Source organism: Amblyraja radiata, chromosome 8, assembly GCF_010909765.2.
Source record: "Amblyraja radiata isolate CabotCenter1 chromosome 8, sAmbRad1.1.pri, whole genome shotgun sequence".
In the NCBI taxonomy this organism is placed as follows: Eukaryota; Metazoa; Chordata; class Chondrichthyes; order Rajiformes; family Rajidae; genus Amblyraja; species Amblyraja radiata.
The window spans coordinates 49,847,346-49,868,764 of record NC_045963.1 but is presented as its reverse complement, the minus strand read 5'-3'; the positions used below and the strand labels follow the sequence as shown (position 1 = coordinate 49,868,764).

The following is a 21,419-nucleotide window of genomic DNA, read 5'->3' as shown; positions in this document are numbered from 1 at the left end:
TACAGGCCAGTGAGCATAACACCAGTGGTGGGAAAGCTACTGCAGGAGATTCTGAGAGAAAGGATCCACCTGCATTTGGAAAGGCAAGAACTGATTAGGGGTAGTCAGAATGGCTTTGTGCATGGGAAATCACGTCTCATGAATTTGATTGAATTTTTGAAGAGGTGACCAGGAGAGTTGATGAGGGCAGGATAGAGAGACCTTGGGGTACAAGTACATCATGTCCTGAAAGTGGTGTCACAGGTATACAGAATGGGAAAGAAGGTCTTTGGCACACCTGTCTTTATGGATCAGGGCATTGAGTATGAAAGTAGGAACATCATGTTACAACTCTACAGGACATTTGGAGTTTTGTCTGCAGTTCTGGTCACCTTGCTCTCGGATGGTTATCATTAAGCTGGATAGGCGTAGAAAAGATTCACAAGGATGTTCTCGGGACTGGAGGGCTTGCATTATGGGGACAGACTGGATACCCTGTTTTTTTCCCTCTAGAGGCTTGGGAGCTGAATGGTGACCTTAGAGATGTTCAAAATCAAGAGAGGCATAAATAAGGTGAATGATCACTGTCTTTATCTGAGGGTAGGGGAGCCTAAAACAAGTGGGGAAAGGTTTAAAAGGGACCTGAGGAGTAATTCACACAAAGGGTGGGTGGTATGTGGAAAGCGCTGCCAGGGGAAGTAGTAGAGATAGGTACAATGACAACATTTAAAAGACACTTTTGACTCTGGGCCAGGTACAGGTACAGGCAAGTGGGACTAGCTTGATTAGATAACTTGGTCAGCATGGATAGTTGGGATGATAGGCCTGTTTACATGCTGGATATTTCCATGACTTAATAATGGAAATTATTATTACCAGTTGGTTCCTGAGCTCACACAATCACCCATCAGCTTTCTTCTTTTATGTGCTATATTTTAGTAGCAACAACATAACCCAAAACAATTCCTTCCCTAGAAACTACTTCTTTTCAATGCTCATTATATTAGGCCACTCAAATAGCCTCAATGTACATATCAAATCAGCTGCTCCTATTAAAATGTCCTCGTTAAAGCACAATGATTACTAATTGATGACAAATAGTGGAGTATCATGTGCTGATCATTTCTCAACGGAATGATTCCCATCAGTTTGGAAATAATCGGATACTTTAAGATACTTAAAATAAACATATGTGCACATATACATATAAACAGGCACATGTTTGGTTAAAATTCTGAGAGTTTATTAGAAATGTTTCATTTTTGAAATAACCTATCCATACTCGTGTAGAGTTACACTGCAGATTTTGAGATGGTAGAGACGGAGTTCCATTCGCAGGCTGCAAATTTAATTCACTTTTCATGATGAACATCTTTACATTTTTCCATAATCCACCTTCTATTTATTATCTGTCAGATAATAACTGGAGATGTTTTAAACTGTATGATTTTTAATATCTAACATCAAATCTCTTTAGCATTTTCAGTTTCTGGAACCTCAGTTTAAGAACCCCATCTATGAATTATGACTGTATGGAGTTTGTAGGTGCTCCCTGTGACTGCGTGGGTTGTCTCTGGGTGCTCTGGTTTCCTCCCACACTCCAACAACGTACAGGTTTGTAGGTTAATTGGCATCCGTAAATTGTCCCTCATGTGTAGGATAGTGCACGGTGATTGCAGGTCGACGATGACGATGACAGGCCGAAGGGTCTGTTTCCATGCTGCATTTCCAAAGTCTAAAGTAAAGTTTTTTCCAAAATTTACCACTGTGCATTTTTCTGCATTGTTTCCTTTATAATATGTCTGCCCAGTCCATGAACCTGTGTATGCATTTTGGTATCATCCTCGCTGGTGCTCAACTTCTAAGTTTAATATTGTTTTTATAGTTTACAGAAATTTAATCTATGCATAAAATCAAGTATTGTCTATGTAAAACAGTAGTGATTGTAGTTGGACCTCTGTGTACTTCCAGCTCATCATTTATAATACATTTCTGTCTGTTATCCTTTGTAGTATCCATGTTGCTACTCCCACTTTTATTCCCTCGGCTTCAATTTTGCATGCAAGCTTGATTCTCGTTTGGTCACAGCAATCGCTCTCATCCATAGATTACTCTTTTCCAATTTCGTTAACTTGTATTTGAACCCAGTTTTAATTTTGATATTAAATATAAGCTGTAGTGAGTGTCAAAACTGAAGTATTCATCAACTTCTGTATTACTAGCCATTTCTACAAGTGACCAAACCATCTCTAATTCATCTCAATTTGCTGAACCCTAAGTAATTATGACAAAAATAATAATCTCTGCTTGTTCTTCCAATCTTGTTGCTGCCTGGTTGATCATATCAATTTCCTCAATTATTGCCCAGCTGGATACAACGTCACTTGATTCCATTCTTATCTATCCAGCAGCAGCCAGAGCAGCCAACAATGGTTTCTTTCCCAAATCTATACCAGATGCATGGCATGGCATCCTTGACCATCCCCATTTAGCTTAACATTGTTTATCGTCCTACCACACGTTGCCAGATCTGATGAATGTTTCCAGCATTTCAAACGCAAATGCAATTGATCTACCTATGATGACATTCAACTTCCAAAGCCGACACCTAAATATTTTGGGTCATTTGCCAAATATCTTTTAATGGCTCAATCAAATATTGCATTTCTTTAATTTGTCACAGATTTAAGAATGCAATCTATAAAATCTTTCAGATGCATTTCAATCTGCTTTTATTTTCATTTATTCATGTAGTTCTTGCATTGGATATCTTTTATTTTTCACTCTCCTAAAAATGTCTGTGTTGCACATAGAACAGTGCAGGTTACGAACAGGCCCTTCAGTCCACAATGTGCCGAATATTATGCCAAGATTAATAACTATCTGCAGATAACCCATATCCCTCCATTCCCTGTATATCCATATGCCTATCCAAAAATCATTTGAATGTCACAAAAATATCTGTTTCAACCACACCCCAGCATCGCGTTCCAGGAACTCATCACTGTCTGTGCAAAACAAAACTTGCCCAGCACATCTCCTTTAAACTTTGCCTCTCTCACCAAAAAGCTATGCCCTCTAGTATTAAATTTCTCCATCCGCACAAACGATGTCGGAAAGAAGGGGATGAATATTCTGAAGCGTGACTTTATAGAGAGCTCGGAAAAGTGCTGAAAAGCAGGACCTCCAGGGTGGTTATCTCTGGTTTGCTTCCAGTTCCTCGTGCTGGCGAGAGCAGGAACAGGGAGATACAGGACCTGAATGTGTGGCTGAGGAACTGGTATGCATTTTGGTATCATCCTCGCTGGTGCTCAACTTCTAAGTTTAATATTGTTTTTGTAGTTTACAGAAATTTTACTCTATGCATAAAATCAAGTATTGCCTATTTAAAACAGTAGTGATTGTAGTTGGGGGCAGGGATTTAGATTCTTAGACCACTGGGATCTGTTTTGGAGTAAGGGGGAACTGTACAAAAGGGACGGATTGCACATTAACAGGTGGGGGACCAGCATTCTGGCAGGCAGGTTTGCCACTGCGACACAGGTGGTTTTAAACTAAATAACGGGGGGGGGGGGGGGGGGGGGGGGGTCAAATGGTATAGTCAAGGACGGAGTTAAAGGGAAAAGGAGTAAAGGGATGGTTAAGTAGGAGGCATGTGGTGATGGGGGATTTCAATATGCAGGTAGACTGGGAAAATCAGGTTGGTTCAGGACCCCAAGAAAGAGAGTTTGAAGAGTGCTTCTGAGATGGATTCTTAGAGCAGCTTGTAATGGAGCCGACCAGAGAAAAGGCAATTCTGGATTTAGTGTTGTCCAATGAACCAGATTTGATAAGAGAACTTGAGGTAGTGATCATAATATGATTAGTTTTAATCTGCAATTTGAGAAGGAGAAGGTTAAAGCGGAAGTGTCAGTGATGCAGTTGAACAAAGGGGACTATGAAGGCATGAGAGAGGAGCTGGCCAGGGTAGACTGGAAAGGGATCTTAGCAGGAATGACAGTGGAACAGCAATGGCAGGAATTTCTGGGCACAATCCGGAAGACGCAGGATCATTTCATTCCAAAAAGGAAGAAAGATTCTAAGGGGAGTAGGAGGCAACCGTGGCTGACAAGAGAAGTTAGGGATAGAATAAAACTAAAAGAAAAGATGTATAACACAGCAAAGAGTAGCCGGAAGCCAGAGGATTGGGAAACTTTCATAGGACAACAGAAGGAAACAAACCGGGCAATACAGGCTGAAAAGATGAAGTACAAGGGGAAGCTGGCCAGGAATGTAAAGAAGGACAGTAAAAGCTTCTTTAGATATGTTAAGGGAAAAAGAAGAGCAAAGTCAAATGTGGGCCCCTTGAAGGCAGACACGGGCGGAATTATTATGGGGAACAAGGAAATGGCAGAAGAGTTGAACAGGTACTTTGGATCTGTCTTCACAAAGGAAGACACAAACAGTCTCCCAGAAGTACAGGAGGACAGAGTATCTAAGGGGGTAGAGGAGCTGAAATGAATTTTCATTAGGCGAGAAATAGTATTGGGTAGGCTAATGGGACTGAAGGATGATAAATCCCCTGGACCTGATGGTTTGCATCCCAGGGTCCTCAGGGAGGTGGCTCTAGAAATAGTGGACGCATTGGTGATCATTTTCCAATGTTCAATAGATTCAGGATGAGTTCCTGTGGACTGGAGGATAGCTAATGTTATCCCACTTTTCAAGAAAGGAGCGAGAGAGAAAACCGGGAATTATAGACCAGTTAGCCTGACCGGTAGTGGGAAAGATGCTGGAGTCAATTATTAAAGAGGCATTGGGGCATTTGGATAGCAGTAAAAGGATTAGTCCAAGTCAGCATGGATTTATGAAAGGAAAATCATGCTTGACTAATCTTCTGGAATTTTTTGAGGATGTGACAAGTAAAATGGATGAAGGGGAGCCAGTCGATGTGGTGCATCTAGACTTGCAGAAAACCTTTGATAAGGTCCCACACGGGAGACTGGTGACTAAAATTAGAGCACATGGTATTGGGGGTAGGGTGTTGACATGGATAGAATATTGTTTGGCAGACAGGAAGCAAAGAGTAGGAATGAACGGGTCCTTTACAGAATGGCAGGCAGTAGTGAGTGGAGTGCCGCAAGGCTCGGTGTTGGGGCCGCAACTGTTTACCATATATATTAATGATTTGGAAGAGGGAATTAGGAGCAACACTAGCAAGTTTGCGGATGACACAAAGCTGGGTGGCAGTGTGAACTGTGAAGAGGATGTTAGAAGGTTGCAGGGTGACCTGGGCAGGTTGAGTGAGTGGGCAGATGCATGGCAGATGCAGTATAATATAGATACATGTGAGGTTATCCACTTTGGTGGCAAAAACAAGGGGACAGATTATTATCTCAATGGGGTTAGGTTAGGTAAAGGGGAGGTACAGCGAGACCTGGGTGTCCTTGTGCACCAGTCACTGAAAGTTGGCTTACAGGTACAGCAGGCAGTGAGGAAAGCTAATGGAATGTTGGCCTTCATAACAAGAGGATTGCAGTATAGGAGTAAAGAGGTTCTTCCGCACTTTATTTTGGAGTTAGCCAATCTTCCCTTGCACGTCTCCAGTTGGTTCAGAATGCTGCTGCTCGCCTTTTAACTGGAACACGTAAGAGGGAGCACATAACGCCTATTCTGGCCTTCCTCCACTGGCTGCCTGTGTATTTTAGAGTACATTTTAAGATTCTTTTATTTGTTTTTAAATCTTTAAATGGTCTCGCCCTGCCTTACCTCTCTGAGCTGATTCATCCCTACGCTCCTGCTCGGTGCCTCAGGTCAGCTGATCAGCTGCTCCTGGAGGTACCTAGGTCTAAGTGGAAGCTCAGAGGGGATAGAACCTTTTCTGTTGCTGCTCCGACATTATGGAACACTCTACCTTTGCACATTAGACAGGCCCCTTCACTGTCCATTTTCAAAACTAGTCTTAAAACCCTTTTCTATTCCTTGGTTTTCTCCCCTGCATGAGACTTTGCTCTTGTTTTAGTGTTTCTATTATTGTTTTTTATTGTTTTTACTGTCTTTTAATGTTTTTATTGTTTTGTTTTATGTTTATGATTAGTCATGTACAGCACTTTGTTGCGACAGTGGTTGTTTTTAAAGTGCTCTATAAATAAAGTTCAGTTCTGTTCAGTTCAGTTGTATAGGGCTCTGGTGAGACCACATCTAGAGTATTGTGTACAGTTTTGGTCTCCTAATTTGAGGAAGGACATCCTCGTGATTGAGGCAGTGCAGCGTAGGTTTCCGAGATTGATGCCTGGGATGGCGGGACTGTCATATGAGGAAAGATTGAAAAGACTAGGCTTGTATTCACTGGAGTTTAAAAGGATGAGGGGGATCTTATAAAAACATATAAAATTATAAAAGGACTGGACAAGCTAGATGATATAAAAATGTTCCCAATGTTGGACAAGTCCAGAACCAGGGGCCACAGTCTTAGAATAAAGGGGCGGCCATTTAAGACTGAGGTGAGAAAAAACATTTTCACCCAGAGAGTTGTGAACTTGTGGAATTCCCTGCCACAGAGGGCAGTGGAGGCCAAATCACTGGATGGATTTAAGAGAGAGTTAGATAGAGCTCTAGGGGCTAGTGGAATCAAGGGATATGGGGAGAAGGCAGGCACGGGTTATTGATTGGGGACAATCAGCCATGATCACAATGAATGGCGGTGCTGGCTCGAAGGGTCGAATGGCCTTCTCATGCACCTATTTTCTATGTTTCTATGGTCTATGTTTCCTGGGAAAAATATTTTGACTGTCTACCTTATCTATACATCTCATAATTTTGTATACCTCTATCAGGTCTCCCCACAACCTCCAGTGTCCAGTGAAAACAGTCCGTCTGTCCACCTCTCCCTGTAACTAATGCCCCCTAATCCAGACATCATTCTGGTAAACATCCTCTGCACCCTTTTCAAACCCCCCCACATTCTTTCTGCCTCGGGGCGGCCAGAACCGCACAAAATATTTTAAATGGGGCCTAATCAAAGTACTATAATGCTGCATCATGACTTTCTGATTCTTATACTCAATGCCCCAACCTATAAAAGCAAAGATACCATATGAATTATTTGCCACTCTGCACGCATATGTCTTTTTTACCACTCTAAACTAACTTTTTCAAGGCCTCCTCATTAACATTCAAGTAGTATAAATTTCTTCATCGAAAGATGTTGAAGACTTTGAAGAATGATGACTGAGCTGTTGAAATGTAAAATCAGTGCTAAATTATTAGAGGCTTAGCGTGCAACTCATAATTTAATGATGCAAGATAAAGATGCATCAAGCCTGATTGCTAAAGAATTTTCCTTGAATCTTTTACCGTTGACACAACTCATTTGTCTCTCTGGTGACATGTTTTTCTTTTATTCTATTGATCAACTCCGATTAAGAATGATGATGCAATCTGTTGGGTATAATTAGTTGCCTACTCTAAATGGTTTGCAGGTAGCTTCAGGCAGCTGTTAAGCTACCTTGTGTGTTATCTGGGGAAGCTTTGTCATTGCTTTGACATCTGAAGTGACAAAAAATAGTGTGTTTTAAATTGCTTTGGCACAACATTGTCCAGTACCTAGTCTCCACTGCAAATTGTTTTGGCACTGATTTGGTTTGGACCTACTGTCAGCTGTTAAGTGAAGCAAACAATTCAGCTTTCCTGACATAGCTATTAGCACTATTGCTACATTTACCCTTATCATGTGACTTGACCAGAGGCTTTAAGAAGTTAATGGCTTAATTAGTCAGTATTTTGAACATGGAGCTATTTTAAATGATTAATTTAAAAAAATACAGTACAAAGTTAATATCAATACAAAGACAATGGCAATTTGAATTTATTTGGTTAAAATTATACACTTTATTATTTTCTACATGGTACAATGTAATTTGTGATAGAGAATTAAAAGGTTAGACAGCATTGTTCCTGGATTGATAGACAATGTAATTATTAAGTCCATCCAAATTTGCATTGCCATATTATATTCAGAATTGAATAAAATTATCATCAGCTAAATTGAATGATTCTTTTGCTTCTGAATGTTCTTTCTTTTAAGTTGGTTAGTTGCTGTCATAGTATTTGTTATTAAATTCATGAAAGTCTTACAAATTTTCTTTTGTGAAATGTCAAGCTGCAGATTACCAGAATCAAAGAAATAGTTGAATGATAAAAACTAATTTGGCCTTTAAAATTCACAAAGCTGCTAACCAAATTATAAGTATTCTGCTTTTCAAAATCTGGATGGTTTCTATCTACAGGTTGCCCAGTAATTAGCTGATCTTTAAAATTGGGGTTATATATCCTGCCATTCAAGGCATCTCTCCTACCAAAGTTCCATTCCAAATTTGAATTTGATTTAAAAAAATAATAATTTGGTTTCATAGAAACATAGAAACATAGAAAATAGGTGTAGGAGTAGGCCATTCGGCCCTTCGAGCCTGCACCGCCATTCAATATGATCATGGCTGATCATTATGTTTACTTTGTTTATTTGTACTAACAATTTCACATGGACTTAATCAATTAATTCACTACCCTTTCTGTAATCGATGAAGATTTAATCGGAGTGGAAGGGAGATATAACTTTGACCCAGATTTTATAATCAACAGTTATGTAGCAATGCTCACTACTGACCTTGAACAAACATTTCAACTGGTGTTGGGCATAGTTATAGGTGATCTATGTCATTGAGAAGTAAAGATGTCATCAAATTTACTGAGCAACCACTCATATTGAAGACATGAAAACAGAAAATCAGCATGCTAAAAAGCTTTAATTTCACTTTATATATTTAATTGTTTTAGAGAAATTCTCACCATAGAGGATATTCTCACCAATTCAGTGATTTCAGAAAGATTTCTATTTACATGGAGGTCAGTTTCTGCGTAATGATGCCAAACATTGACAGTTCATCCTACTTTGAAACCCAGGCCCATGTCTTTTTAACCGTGTTCAGCCATGTCAGACCGATGATCGTCAAAGTTGTGGTTTATATATTGAACAGGCAGTCAATTTTCCAACCTTACTCTTTGTCATTTTTTATATTCCATATTTAAAATTACTTTTAAAATCTTAGGCTTTCAAAATCTTAGTGTTTCACACTTGACAGCAACGGAGTCTCCCTAATAGGCATTGAGAGCTATAAAATGCTTTTTACATGACACCAAGAAGGCAGCTGATCACCATTGCATTTGATCCATTTCCATCTACAACTTCCCATCTAAGTACCTGCCCAAATGTTTTTTAAATGTTGTTAATGTACCTGTCTCAACCTTTTTGTTTGGCAGCTTGTTCCATGTACATAAAAACCCTCTGTGTGGAAATGTCCCCACCCCACCAGGATTAAATCTTTCTCCTCTCACCGTAAACCTATATCCACTAGTTCTTGATTCCGAGAAGTAGGCTGTGTGCATTCACCCTATTGTTATATTTCATTAGTTTATACACCTCTAAAAGATCACCACGGAATAACGCCGTGGCCTGCCCAATCTCTTCCTATGACTTTTTTTTTTGAATCCAGGCGGCATCCTTGTAAATCTTTTCTGCACATTTTACAGATTAGTGGCATCTTTCTTACAACAGGGTAACCAAAACGGATGACAATACTTTAAGTGCGGCCTCACCAATGTCTTGCACAACTGCAACATGACACCCCAACTTCTATATCTGATGCTCTTACTGATGAAGGCCAGCATGTCAAAAGCTGCCCACCACCCTGTCCACCACCCTGTCCACCTGTGAAGTAACTTTAAGTGAGTACCTGTTCTCCATGGTCACTCTGTTCTACAATACTCTCTAGGGCCCTACCATTCACTGTAAAAGTCTTAAGGGCCTGTCCCACTTGGCAATTTTTTTGGCGACTGCCGGCATCATTGATTGACGTATCAGGTCACCGAAAAATTTGCAGCGTGATGTGGCGTGATGACATTTTTTTTGTCGCCGCTGGATTTTGAAATGTTCAAAATATTTTGGCGACAGTGATATGACGCTGGCAGTCGCCGAAAAAAATCACCAAGTGGGACAGGCCCTTTACACTGGTTTGACCTCCCACAGTTCAACATTTCGCATTTAATTAAACTAAACTCCATTTGCCATTCCTCGCCCTACTTAGATGATCGAGATCCTGCTGCAATTTTTGATAATCATCTTCATTGTCCACAATACCATCTATTGCAGTGCAATCTGCGTACTTACATTGAGTCTGCATTGTACACTCTCATCCAAATTGTTGATGAAGATGACAAAAAACATTGAGCCCAGCACACCACCAGTCACAGGCATCCAGTCTGAAAAGCAACCTTCCATGATCACCCTCTGCATCCTACCATCAAGCCAATTCTGTAATTAGCTAGCTTTCCCTGGATCCCATGCAATATAACCTTCAAGAGCAGCCCACCAGGCAGAACCTTATCAACAGCCTTGCTGAAGTCTATACAGATTGTGCATACCACCCTGCCCTCATCAACCTTCTTGGTTACTTCCTCAAAAAATTCAAATTCATGAAACACGATCTCCCACTCACAAAACCGTGCTGAATATCCCTATTGAATTCTTGATGAGACAAGTAGAAGAAAATGTTAAAAAACACAAATGCTGGAAATAAAAACAGATGAGGGAATGTGTCCTATGTACAGCTACAGAAATATTGCAGTGAATGGCGAGTCAAAGCTTAGGTAATTGCCTGCTGTAAACTGCCCATGTAATACTTTTCCACAGCAACACAAAGAAATTAAATTATTTCTTGCATTAGAAGGTACTTTGCAGACAATGGCAGCACACGTTGACCTCATATTTCTTGAGATGATTGTGCGGAACCTCCTTGACCTTCTGTAGTAAGAAGCTTGGTTTTGATCAAGAAAAAATGGCAATTAGTTTCCATGTCAGGATGGCTTATGACTTGGAGAGAAACTTGCTCCAATGTGCCTGCTGCCCTTGTCCTTCTAGATGGGAAATGCTGAAGGCATGGAAAAGGCCTTAAAGTGGCGGATTTGCCTCTTTCGGATGGTGATGGGATTGAAGGTTTAACTTTGGGAATTAAGTGCAGGCCACTTTATTATAGACCCTGTTGATTTTCAGCAGTGTTGTTGGAGCTACTTTCATTGGTTAATGGGGGAATATTCCATCATGTTCTTGACCTGTGACCTGGATATGGAAATATTTTGGGCAATTGTGAGACATGTGGACACATGGAACTGCAGTTGCTGGAATCTTGCACAGAACACAAAGTGCCGGAGTAACTCAACAAGTCACGCAGCATCTCTGGAGAACATGGATAGGTGACGTTTTGGGTTAGGACCCTGTGAGATGAGTAGTGTTATGCAGAGAACTTAGCCTCGTAGCTAGTTCAGGCTGTGATTTGTTTTTCTGCAATGAGGACTAGTTGGTCACCTGAGTGGGTTGGCGAGCAACATGTGACAAACTGTATGTGCAGCCTGGAAAGTTTTAATGAAAGCAAGGTATTGTCACCTTTGAGCTCTATTTCAGAAAAAGCAAGGATATCCATGTCCAAAATAATACCATGAATGGCAAGGGCCTTGAATATAAATGAAACAATGTTCCGATGAGAAATCATAAACTCTTGGCAGATTGTGCAGGGACATATATTGTATACTTATATAATACAATATGTATTATTGTATAATATGTACATAATATGTATGTATTATGTGTATATAGTAATACATATATATTACAATATCCATATTTACACATCCATCCTATGTATAAATACTTACATAGTACACACTTACTTGTAAGTAAGTACTACTTACTTGAAGTAAGTGTACCAGAAATTGGTTAAGATTATAAGATCCATTGGGCCTCTGGATGGGAGATTCAGTAAATTTAATGGCTGGGAATGAATTAAATCGAGATGGAACAAGAAAGAAGCAAAATATTCATATTTAATATGTATTTTTTAATATCGAGGAATGTTTACATTAATGGCTTAGGGTATTTTTCCAAATACATCTACTTTTAATACACCTGTTGGCCCTGAATAGTAATTTTTCTGCCCTTGGTGATATTCTAAAGATTAATTTGCACACTTCATATTGATTAGAATGCAATTCAGACAAGCTTTTCCTCTGTGACAAATGGTGCTTCCTATTGAGTTCCAAATACCTTTTCTATTTTGTTGACTTTTTACCCCACCTCACTTTATTTTTTACAGACTATGAATGACTTTGATTATTTAAAACTACTGGGAAAGGGCACTTTTGGCAAAGTGATTTTAGTCAAGGAAAAGGCAACTGGGAAATATTATGCAATGAAGATTCTAAAGAAAGAAATTATTATTGCAAAGGTAGGCACAAATGGTTTACTGAAAAATTGAAAATATTAATATTCTTGCAGTTAAATTGTAAAGTAGTGACTGTTTTCAAGAAAAAAACAATACGGACAATTAATACCTTAAGTGCTTTGAGTTGCTTTATTTCTGATGCTTTATTGACATAAATCAATTCATGTTACAGGGATGTCCTGTGTTATAAACAGTAAATTATAAATCATAATTTTTATTTATTTAATTCCCTTCTAAGTTCTTAAATGCAAGAAGACTCTATTCTGTAATTAATATACGTCATAGTTTATGTAATAGAACTTTAGATAAAATTTAACCAATCATGAAGCTTATGTATCAGTAGCGAACAATGCAAACTATGAAAACTAATAAGCTTTAAAGACATATGCAGTGGCTTATGTGGGGAAATAAACTGCGTTACCATTTGCGAAATCCAATTCCGATTGATATTTTCTCTCTTACTCGTGATCTTGTCTTGTGTTGTGGAGGAGAACAGAAGCATTGATTAGGAGGGCAACTTAACTGTATGTTCTCTCTACAAGAGACAACAAGGGAGCAACTACTTGACATGAAAAAACAAATCACTTCTATCAAAATCAGAGAACTTCCATAGCCAGGATTACATTATTATCATTTCATCAAAGTATAGTATCACACAAAGGCAGCAAAGGAATCAATTCTGTCATACAATTAAACTAGCTATGCAGGATCATTAACATCATTACAGCTCCTATTTGAGCTCTTGAACAATACACCGAAAAAAGTGGAAAACAGATTGTAGTTTTTAATAGAAAGCTATACAACTTGAATCTACAGTGCCCTCCATAATGTTTGGGACAAAGATCCATCATTTATTTATTTGCCTCTGTACTCCATAATTTTAGATTTGTAATAAAATAAAATAAATCACATGTGGTTAAAGTGCATATTGTCAGATTTTAATAAAGGCCATTTTTATACATTTTGGTTTCACCAAGTAGAAATTACAGCTGTGTTTATACATAGTCCCCTCCATTTCAGGGCACCATAATGTTTGGGACACATGGTTTCACAGGTGTTTGTAATTGCGCAGGTGTGTTTAATTGCCTCCTTAATGCAGGTATAAGAGAGCTCTTAGCACCTAGTCCTTCCTCAAGTCGTTCCATTACCTTTGGAAACTTCTATTGCTGTTTATCAACATGAGGACCAAAGATTTGCCAATGAAAGTCAAAGAAGCCATTATCAGACTGAGAAACAAGAATAAAACTGTTAGAGACATCAGACAAACCTTAGGCTTGCCAAAATCAACTGTTTGGAACATCATTAAGAAGAAAGAGAGTACTGGTGTGCTTACTAATCGCAAAGGGACTGGCAGGCCAAGGAAGACCTCCACAGCTGACGACAGAAGAATTCTCTCTATAATAAAGAAAAACCCCCAAACACCTGTCCGACAGATCAGAAACATTCTTCAGGAGTCAGGTCTGAATTTGTCAATGACCACTGTCCGCTGAAGACTTCATGAACAGAAATACAGAGGCTACACTGCAGGATGCAAACCACTGGTTAGCCGCAAAAATAGGATGGCCGGGTTACAGTTTGTCAAGAAGTACTTGAAAGAGCAACCACAGTTCTGGAAAAAGGTCTTGTGGACAGATGAGACGCAGATTAACTTATATTTGAGTGATGGCAAGAGCTAAGTATGGAGGAGAAAAGGAACTGCCCAAGATCCAAAGCATACCATGTCATCTGTGAAACACGGTGGTGGGGGTGTTATGGCCTGGGCATGTATGGCTGCTGAAGGTACTGGCTCATTTACCTTCATTGATGATACAATTGCTGATGGTAGTAGCAACATCCTATCTACTCAAGTTCAAACAAATGCCTCAAAACGCATTGGCCGGCGGTTCATTCTACAGCAAGACAATGATCCCAAACATACTGCTAAAGCAACAAAGGAGTTTTTCAAAGCTAAAAAATGGTAAATTCTTGAGTGGCCAAGTCAATCACCCGATCTGAACCCAATTGAGCATGTTTTTTATATGCTAAAGATAGAAATGAAGGGGACTAGCCCCCAAAACAAGCATAAGCTAAAGATGTCTGCAATACAGGCCAGCAGAGCATCACCAGAGAAAACACCCAGCAACTGGTGATATCCATGAATTGCAGACTTCAAGCAGTCATTGCAAGCAAAGGATATGCAACAAAATACCAAACATGACTACTTTCATTTACATGACATTGCTGTGTCCCAAACATTATGGTGCCCTGAAATGGGGGGTCTATGTATAAACACTGCTGTAATTTCTACATGGTGAAACCAAAATGTATAAAAATGGTCTTTATTAAAATCTGATAATGTGCACTTTAACCACATGTTACAAATCTCAAATTGTGGAGTACAGAGGCAAATAAATAAATGATGGGTCTTTGTCCCAAACATTATGGAGGGCATTGTATCTCCTTCAACGTTCATAATAGCCAATGTTAAATTATATTACGCTTGTTAGTTCGCACTAAAATATATTTGATTTAAAACTAAAATTGACAGTATGATGCAATATGTGTATAACATTTAGAACCTTGCCAAAACTCATGGAATGATAGAATGAAATAATTTTTTGAGAAAATAGTTCTGCAGCGGAATTATAATTCCAACACCTTAATTAGCTAAAATTATCCACCTTGTTCGGAAATGCAATCAAAAACCATTTCTATTTATCCTATAAAGTCCAAGAAAATAGAAACGTGCAACACAGGAGCATGTCCTTTGGCCCACAATGTCTATGCTGAACACGATGCTAAGACCAACTTTTACCTGCCTGTACATAATCCATATCGCTTAACCCTCTGCACATCCATGTGCCGATCGAGAAGTCTTTTAAATACCACTATCGTTTCTGCCTCCACCACATTCCAGGTACTCACCATGCTCTGTGTAAAAAAAACTTGCCCGCACATCTCCTTTAAACTTTGCCCCTCTCAACTTAAAGCTGTGCTCTCTAGTGTTTGATATTCCCTTCCTGGGAAACAGATTCTGACTCTCTACCCTAGTAATGCTTCATTATTTTTCCATACTTCTATCAGGCCTCCCCTTAACCTCCGGCGTTCCAGAGAAAACAATCCAAGTCTGTCCAACCTCTCCGTATAATGAATGCACCCTAATCCAGGCAGCATTCTGGTAAACCGCTTCTGCACCCTTTCCAAAGTCCCCACATCCTTCCTTCAATGGGGTGACCAGAACTGCATGCAATACTCCAAACAAGGCCTAACCAAAGCTTGTCTTTATTAGACTGATAAAATATATGATGACCAATATTCATGACTATTGACTCTTATATACTGTAGATATTTCTTGCTGATCTTCCATGATGTCCAGTTGCACTTTTGTGGAAACTTTAAAATGACAGCTAAGAACAATTTCCCATAAGCTTTATCTTAAATTTGATTCCATATGCAATGGTACAATACACGTTAAAATTGTCATTTAAGAGAATCATGGGAGGTATCAATATTTGTTTTGTATTAGCCTCATAAATATTTTCATTTCTGTAAACATTTGATCAATGCATGAACCTACAGGCCAATGCACAGAACTAAAAGTGGGGTTTCCACCAGGAACCAATGAAAATATAACATCCCTGTAATCATAATGAAATACAATTCCACAAACCTAGTGGATTGAAATATTCAAGTTTTTCAAAATATTGTTTTATTATTACTGCAGTGTGTAAACATTTTGCAGGCCCCACTATATACTTCTGATTTACTAAATTAGGGTGGGAGGGAAAGGTGGTAGGGAGGTAGTGTGAGAATGCCGAGGAACACTCAACATGTTAATTATAATTGCTGATGAGTTTATGTATGGACATTTTTGATTGTTGTTCTGGTCTGCAGTACTTTGCTCTCACCCAAATGTCAATGTTCAGATTAGCAAAGCAATTGACAAACTGAATATCACCATTCCTGCCTTTTGCAAGTTTAAAACAGTGATGGATATTTGTGGTCTGCTATTTTGAATATTTGGTGGTCTGATTTGTTCTTAAAATAATTCATGCTGCACTTAAATAAACTAATACTTTATCATCCACTAAAATCCAACTGACTCTCAACATTGCCATGGATGAATATATGACAAAGATCAATGGCATAAACCAAAATTCTGAAACTACTCAGCAGGTCAGGCAGCAGCTTAGATAAACCAAATTAATGCTTCAGAATTAAGTCCATTCATCAGAAATGGGTTAAGTAAGAGAAAGATTTTAAGATGGAGTGACGGGGGAAGAGTAGGAGAGAAAAAGGGATGAATGTGTAGAATGGGTAAAACAGGATAGAGTTTAGAGAAACAGCATGGAAACAGGCCCTTCGGCCCACCATGTCCACACAAACCATTGGATCACCTGATTTCACTAGTTCCGTGTTAAGTTACTTTCACATCCATTCCCTGCACACTAAGGGCAATTTACAGAAATCAATTAACCTACAAATGTGCACCTTCGGGATATGGGAGGAAATGTGAGTACCCAGAGGAAATCCACGTGGTCACGGGGAGAATGTGCAAACTCAACACAGACAGCCCCAGAGGTCTCTGGCACCGTGAGGCAGCGACTCTACCAGCTGGACCACTGTGCTGCCCTTAGCTAAAATTCAAAGGCAAATACTGTAAGTTTTGGGAATCTGAAACAAATGCTTAAAATGATGATTATCTGAAATGTTTAAACTTACAAAATGGTATTATTGATCCCAGTAACCTGCACTGTGCCTGGTTGGAAGGTGAGGTGCTACTCCTCAAGTTTAAATTGAGTAGAAGGCAAAGGACAAAGAGGTCAGAGAAGACAGTCTGATGGAGAATCAAAGTGAGGTGCTTGGAAGCTCAGTATCCATTGAAGGTGAGAACAAGGAAGATCATACGTAGTCTGGCCAATGTAGAGGCGACCAAATATGAGGATGGCATGGTAGTACAGGAGAGGTCCTACTGCCTCAAAGCTCCAATGAGCTGATTTAGATCTTAAGCTCTGTGCAAACTCCACATACATGGCACAATTTCCCAATGCTCGGGTTTCCTCCCAAATATCAAGGACTTGTTGGTAGGTTCATTATTGACGATAAGTTGTCCTTTAGTGTGGGAAAGTGCCAAATAAATCAGAGTAATTAATGGGATGCATGAGAGAGGGATATAGGAAATTAAGCACCAGGGGAATTCCTGGAATGGGATAGTTCGTTCGGCAATATGCAGAAAGTGTTGTGGGTAGGGAAGTGCATGTTGGTGGTGATGGAAGTTGAATTAGAGAATCTTGGAGGGGTTGGGTTATTTATTGGGAATTATTAAAAATTATGGAGATTGTCGATTGACTGTGAGGCCATTGTAGATGAGGACAAGGGAAATATCAACTTAGTATAACATGGAACTTCCTGTTGTGTAATACATTAATTCTGCATAACATTCCCAATTTGACAACTTAACGAGAAATATTGAGGAAAATTACCTAATTGTCTCACTGGGGACTAATTACAGATTCTAGACTGACCATTGAGAATCATCTATTTTGGATTTTGGCGTCAACTGTATTTTGCTATGATAATTGCTTAATCTTGTTGCTGCCCCCATTTATATTTTCTCCAGATTGGTCTTTTGTTCCCTAATGACCCTCTTTCAGTTTGCACTATCATCACATCCTCATCTCGCTCTGATCATTCATCCTTTCGAAAACTTCTCTCTTGTTCTCTCATTCTCTGAGCCTTTCGCTTCTGTTAAATCCTGTTAATCTCTATAACTTTGTCACGGTTCTGATAAATGATCAGAGCTGAAATATATCTTTAGAGCTTTCTCTAGAGTTTCTACCTGATCTGTTGACTGTTCCGGGTATCTTATTTTTATTTCAGATGTCCAAAATCCACATCATTTTGCTTCATTTTGCTCATTGGACATTGATAATATTTTAGGTTTGCATTGTTATACTTTTATTTTTATAAATATTAGACTTATTAAAGTCTCTTAAGTCTATAAAGTTTCCCATTTCTAACATAAAATGTAGGACAGTTTGTTTGGGTCGCAACTTATGTACCGATCATGATGTCAATTTAAAATGCACATTTGCCTGTCACCCTCAATTCTCTGCTTGTGCATGTGCCTGTCAAAATACCTATTAAATGTTAGCAGATTTGCTTCCATCACCTCCCCTTGTGGTGCATTCTAGGTACATACCAATCTGAAAAATAAACTTGCAATCTAGATCTCCTTTAAACTTTCACCCCTCACCTTCTAGCTATGGCCTCCATTATTTGACATTTCAACCTTGAGAAAAAGATTGACTATCTACACCAGGGTTCGGCAACCTCCGGCCCACGGGCCGGATCCTGCCCGTAACCCGAAATCATCAGGCCCGCAGGCTTTTTTTTCCCCAATTAGTTTTCGCGACCGGGGAACTGCAGCAGGTCCCGGGGCAGGCGACCTGGGCGATACAGCCAGTCCCGGGGCTCGCAGGCGACCTGGGAAGTGCAGCCAGTCCCGGGGCTCGTAGGCTACCTGGGTGCTACAGCCAGTCCCGGAGACGGATCTGAGATGTGAAAAACACGTGAAAACTAATGCGAAAAACACCAAGTGTCACACTAGTTAGTATATTATTAGTATGTATCATTACTAATTTATGCATTATTAGTATGTATTATTACTAATTACTAATTTAGTTGGTATGTATTATTATTATTACCACCATTTATTAACTATGGCAATAGATGTGGCCTGCCATCCGCTCACAGACATGGGTTCTGGCCCCTATGCAGAACAAGGCTGCCGACCCCTGATCCACACTGTATATGCCTCATATTATATACTTAAGTCCTCCTCACCATCCAACACTCCAGAAAAAAAAAAACAAGTTTGTCTAACCTCACCTAATAACTAATAGACTCTAATTCAACCATCATCCTGGTGGAACTCCTCTATATCATCTACTACCTTCCTGTAATGCAGCAAGCGGAATTGCACACAATACTCCAAATGTGGCCAAACCAAAGTTTTATATAGATGTCAACATGACTTCTCGACTTTTACCTTTTTACACTTAACACCCCGACTGATGAAGGCATGTGTGCTGTGTGCCTTTTTTGTCACCTTATCTATTTGTGTTGCCACTTATACGGAGTTATGTACCTGTACCCCAAGATCCCTCTATACATTAATAATCCTAAAAGTTCCAACATTTTACTGTATGCTTTGTATATTTGACTTACCAAAGTGCAACACCTTACATTAGTCTGGATTAAATTCCAGCTGTCATTTCTCTGCCCACATTTATAACTGTTCTATATCCTGTTGAATTCTTTCACAACCTTCTTCACTACTCACAACTCCACCATTTTTGTGCCCTCTGCACACTTACTAATCAGCCCACCTACATTTTCATTCAAAAGCAAAAAATCAAAGTGCTGGCGGAACTCAGTGGGTCAGGCAGCATCCGTGATGGGAAATGGGCATAGACATTTTGGGTCGGGACCCTTCTTCAGACTGATGGAGTAGAGAGAAGAAAGCTGGTAAAGAGAGGTAGGCATGGGACAAAACTGGTAAGTGATAGATGGTTTCAGGTGGGATGGGATTATGGGCAGATGAGTGGAGACAACAACAAAGGCGAGAGGTAAAATGGAGATAAGAGGGTGCGGGATAAAAAAGGAATGAAATGTCTACATTCTCATCTAAATCATTTATATATCTCAAACCGATCTGAACCCTGAACATTGTAGAACACTACTGGTCACAAACCTCCAGTCAGAATACAACCCCTTCACTACTACACTCTGCCTTCTATGGCCAAGCCAATTTTGAATCCAGTTGGCCAAGTTGGTCTGGATCCCTTGTTCCTTAATCTTCTGGATCAACCTTACTATTGTGACTGTGAGTCACCAAAGACACTGAAGCTAATAGATATAAAGGTTGTTATTCATTATCTTGGATATCCTCTTAATGGAATCTCCCCAAGAATAAAATACATCAAGATTTTATGCTACAGGTGCACAACCTTTTATCCGGAGTTCCGGAAACCGAAAAGCTCCGAAAACCGGACATTTTTTCCAGGATGTCGTCTGCACACCAAAGCTCGCGTTTGGTGCCAAATTTGACCCAAACGACCCACGGTCAACCCAGGTCTGTTCTACTGTAGCGGCTACCTCCTCCCCAGAGACCGGGGAGACACTTAAACATCTGTAAATCAATGCTTAAATGTTAGTCAGTTAGTTTGGAGGGCTTTTATGTGAAGGGGGGGGGGGGGGGGGTGAAGGGGGAAACTTTAATTCTTAGTCCCCTACCTGTTCGGAGAGGCGGGGAGCGGGCAATGCCTTACCGGGTCGCCGTGCAGTAAGCTCCGGAGCGCTGTGGCCGCCGACTCCCAACATCGCGGAGCTGGGGCTGCGGGCGTCCGGCCGCGGGCCGCGCTGGATTTGGAGCGCCGCACAGCCAGGGGTAGAGTTCGCCGGGGTCGGAGCTACAACCGGCGCCGCCCGCGGCCGGACGCCCGCAGCCCCAGCTCCGCGATGTTGGGAGTCGGCGGCCACAGCGCTCCGGAACTTACTGCACGGCGACCCGGTAAGGCATTGCTCGCTCCCCGCCTCTCCGACCAGGTAGGGGACTAAGAATTAAAGTTTCCCCCCCCACCACATAAAATCCCTCCAAACTAACTGACTAACATTTAAGCAATGATTTACAATGATTCCCCGGTCTCTGGGGAGGAGGCAGCCGCTCCAGACTTTTCAAGCCGCCCGCGCTACCTACCTAATCTACGCTAAAAATCTTCCATTCTGAAATCCGAAAAATTCCGAAATCCGAGAAGTGTCTGGTTCCAAGGCTTTCGGATAAAAGGTTGTGTACCTGTATATAACAGCAGGTGATTCACTACAATTTCAATAGCTACAATTATATCCTTTTTTTCAATAACTTATGCCTGGCAAATAGTTTTATTGTATTTCATATTTATAATAGGAACACACAATAACTGACAAGATAGCTCTGAATATTACAACATCTTTACTGGGTCAGATCAATTCATATAGATGTTCTAAAAGCATCTGAGCACAGAGAACCCAGATGCCTAAAATTAGTGCGGTGAGGGCTGACTCTCTGCGCACACCAATTATTGATAGACAAAGCAAATATCCTCATAA

At 40.1% G+C, this 21,419-nt stretch overlaps 1 protein-coding gene across 4 annotated transcripts in view; it reads left to right on the top strand.

Annotated features, from left to right (window-relative positions):
• akt3 (AKT serine/threonine kinase 3) overlaps nt 1-21,419 on the top strand; it is a 340,627-nt gene that overhangs the window by 242,688 nt on the left and 76,520 nt on the right. For 3 of the 4 annotated variants that reach the window (XM_033025854.1, XM_033025851.1, XM_033025853.1), the window contains exon 6: nt 12,162-12,293. The exons of the other annotated variant lie outside the window; for it this stretch is intronic. In XM_033025854.1, the coding sequence (XP_032881745.1) occupies nt 12,162-12,293 (132 nt within the window). The remainder of the gene's footprint in view (nt 1-12,161; nt 12,294-21,419) is intronic. 4 annotated transcript variants of the gene reach the window in all.